At 50.7% G+C, this 2,500-nt stretch overlaps 1 protein-coding gene across 1 annotated transcript in view; it reads right to left on the reverse strand.

The window, feature by feature from the left end:
* The window catches only part of hectd1 (HECT domain containing 1), a gene marked incomplete at both ends in the record, with an annotated part of 56,580 nt that overhangs the window by 38,568 nt on the left and 15,512 nt on the right, over window positions 1-2,500 (reverse strand). The window contains 3 exon segments of the mRNA XM_079224685.1: window positions 49-524; window positions 966-1,188; window positions 1,989-2,159. Of these exon segments, the coding sequence (XP_079080811.1) occupies window positions 49-524; window positions 966-1,188; window positions 1,989-2,159 (870 nt within the window).

Below are 2,500 nucleotides of genomic sequence, written 5' to 3' on the forward strand. Positions count from 1 at the left end.
TCAGCTGATGATTGATCGACCAGCAGGTCCTTCAACATGCTGGCGTACCTGTCTGTTGGTGTGCAGCTCCCAGGCCGACTCCAGCTGCGTGGAGATGTTCCTCAGGGTGACCACCACCCCTCTGGGCATGCTCTCCACAGCTTTGAAGTGGTCGTCGTACAGCTCCCTCGCCATGCTCTTCACCTTCTGCTTGGTCTTCTCCAGCTTGGACTTGAGCTTGCGGCCCCGCTTTCCTGTCCAACCCGTCACGAACTCGGAGCCCAACGACGTCTCGGCGGTGAAGGAGTGCTTGGTTCCTCGGTTGGACTCGAACACGAAGCCCGGCAGGTCCTCCTTCAGGATGGTGGCCTGCTGCCCGTCAGAGTTGTGGATGGCGATCTCGCCGTCCTTCAGGCAGGTCAGGGACCAGTTGCCCACCGTCAGCTTAGTGGGACACACACTGGACAGGATGGGCTGACTGGACGTCACTGGTTTCACCTGACTCCTCGCCCGCTGGAGCTTCTCCAGGAACTCACTGCGAGACTCTACAGGCGGAGAGAGGAGGAGAAAGAGAGAGAGAGAGAGAGAGAGAGAGAGAGAGAGAGAGAGAGAGAAGATAAAAAAGAGGAGGGGGGAGAATATAAGAGGGGAGGGAGAGAGGAGGAGGAGGGAGAAGATAAGATAGAGGAGGGGAGGGAGAAGATAAGGAGGAGGATGGAGAGGAGGGAGAATATAAGAGGGACAGAGGAGGAGAGAAGGGAAAGAGGAGGAGGGAGAAGATAAGGAGGAGGGAAAGATAAGGAGAAGGAGAAGGGAGAATATAAGGGGGAGGGAGATGAGGAGAAAGAGGAGAGGGAAAGATGTGGAGAGAGAGGAGGAGGAGGAGGAGATGATGATGATGGAGAGGGGGAAGTAAGAGAGGAGGAGGAGAGGATCAGTGTCAGCACCAGAGACCCCAAAGCCCCCCTGACCCCTGACCCCCCTACCGGAGCTGTCCGACCCCCCCTCTGGACTTCCGCTGGAGTACATGGTGGCCAGTTTCCCGTCCAGGATGAACCTGAACCAGCCATTGGACCCGTTGGAGAGCTCCAGGGCGGCGGCGTCGGACCATATGTAGAGGCAGTCCCTGCCCCGGATGATGGACCAGTCCTTCCAGTGGTACGGCTTCCCCTGCTGCACTTCCCTGGCGTCTTCCTGTGCCTCCTCCTCCTGCAGGAGAGCCACAACACATGTTTAGAGCAGTGATTTTCAACCACTGTGCCACGGCACACCTGACGTACATATATAGAGATCGTCACGTGAGTCGTGGGAAAATGTCCAATTTAACTTACCGTAAAAGTCGTGTTACAAGCTGCTTCTACCTCCGGTGGGTGTCCCCCGCTGTAGCAAGCTAGCAGCTGATGCTAGCTCCCCACTGCTGCTGCTACTGCACGCATACCCTCTGCTCGGGTCGGTGTCGAGCTGGGGCTGGTCCCTCTACCGTCGGTGGTTGTCGGGGAGCTAGCGGAGAGCTAGCAGGAGCACTAGCTGGCTACAGCGGGGAGCTAACGGGGACACTGACCGAAGGTAGTTGCGTCTTGTAACCCGACTTTTACGGCAAACCGGTCCCAAAAAATATTACTTAGTTGCCGCAAATAATGTTGTTGAGCGTCTGAGCCTGCAATATAGTGGCTGGCCTAGGAATTAAATACTCTTCCATTCCAGTAGGTAGCACAATAACTACCTTTCATATATGCTGTATTATGCTACAATGGGACATTTTGTAACTTTTTTGGTTGTTGGTGTGCCGTGGGATTTATTTATTGTAGAAAATGTGCCACAGCTCAAAAAAAGGTTTAAAGACACTGGTTTAGAGAGCCACTTCACAAGCACATAGAAGTATTAAACTCTTTAAACTCCTGAACGTTAAAATTACCATAATTGAAACAACTTCTGTAATTTTATAAATAATTCATTCATTTTCTGAAAATCAAACTCAGACACACAAACAGTGTCTCTCTCACACACACCTTCTCCGGCTTGGCCTCGTCCTCGTTCTCGTCGTCGGAGGCGGGCCCGGCCAGCGTGGACACCTTGCTGATGACCCCCAGGCGAGCCAGCTGGTCCAGAAAGACGTCTCCTCCTTTGTCCACCAGGTCCCTGATGATCTGCAGCGCAAGCAGGTGGCCATCGTCGTCGTCCTAAGACACACAGTATCCATGTGATTTTTATTGTTCTATATTCCATTAACATTGAATATGTTTCTGTTGATTGTCTAATGTTATGGTCTAATGTTATGGACTAATGTTATGGTCAAACGTTATGGTCCAATGATATAGTCTAATGTTATAGTCTAATGCAGGGGTGCCCACACTTTTTTGGCTCGCGAGCTACTTTTAAAATGACTTAGTCAAAAAGATCTACCTACATTGCTATATATATATATATAAAATTATTATATGTATAAATATACCAAGTATATTTTATGTTTACAATATTGGCGTACCTTGCATAACTGCATGAACCCTTATGACACAATACA

This window comes from Taurulus bubalis, assembly GCF_910589615.1.
Source record: "Taurulus bubalis genome assembly, chromosome: 1".
NCBI lineage: Eukaryota > Metazoa > Chordata > Actinopteri > Perciformes > Cottidae > Taurulus > Taurulus bubalis.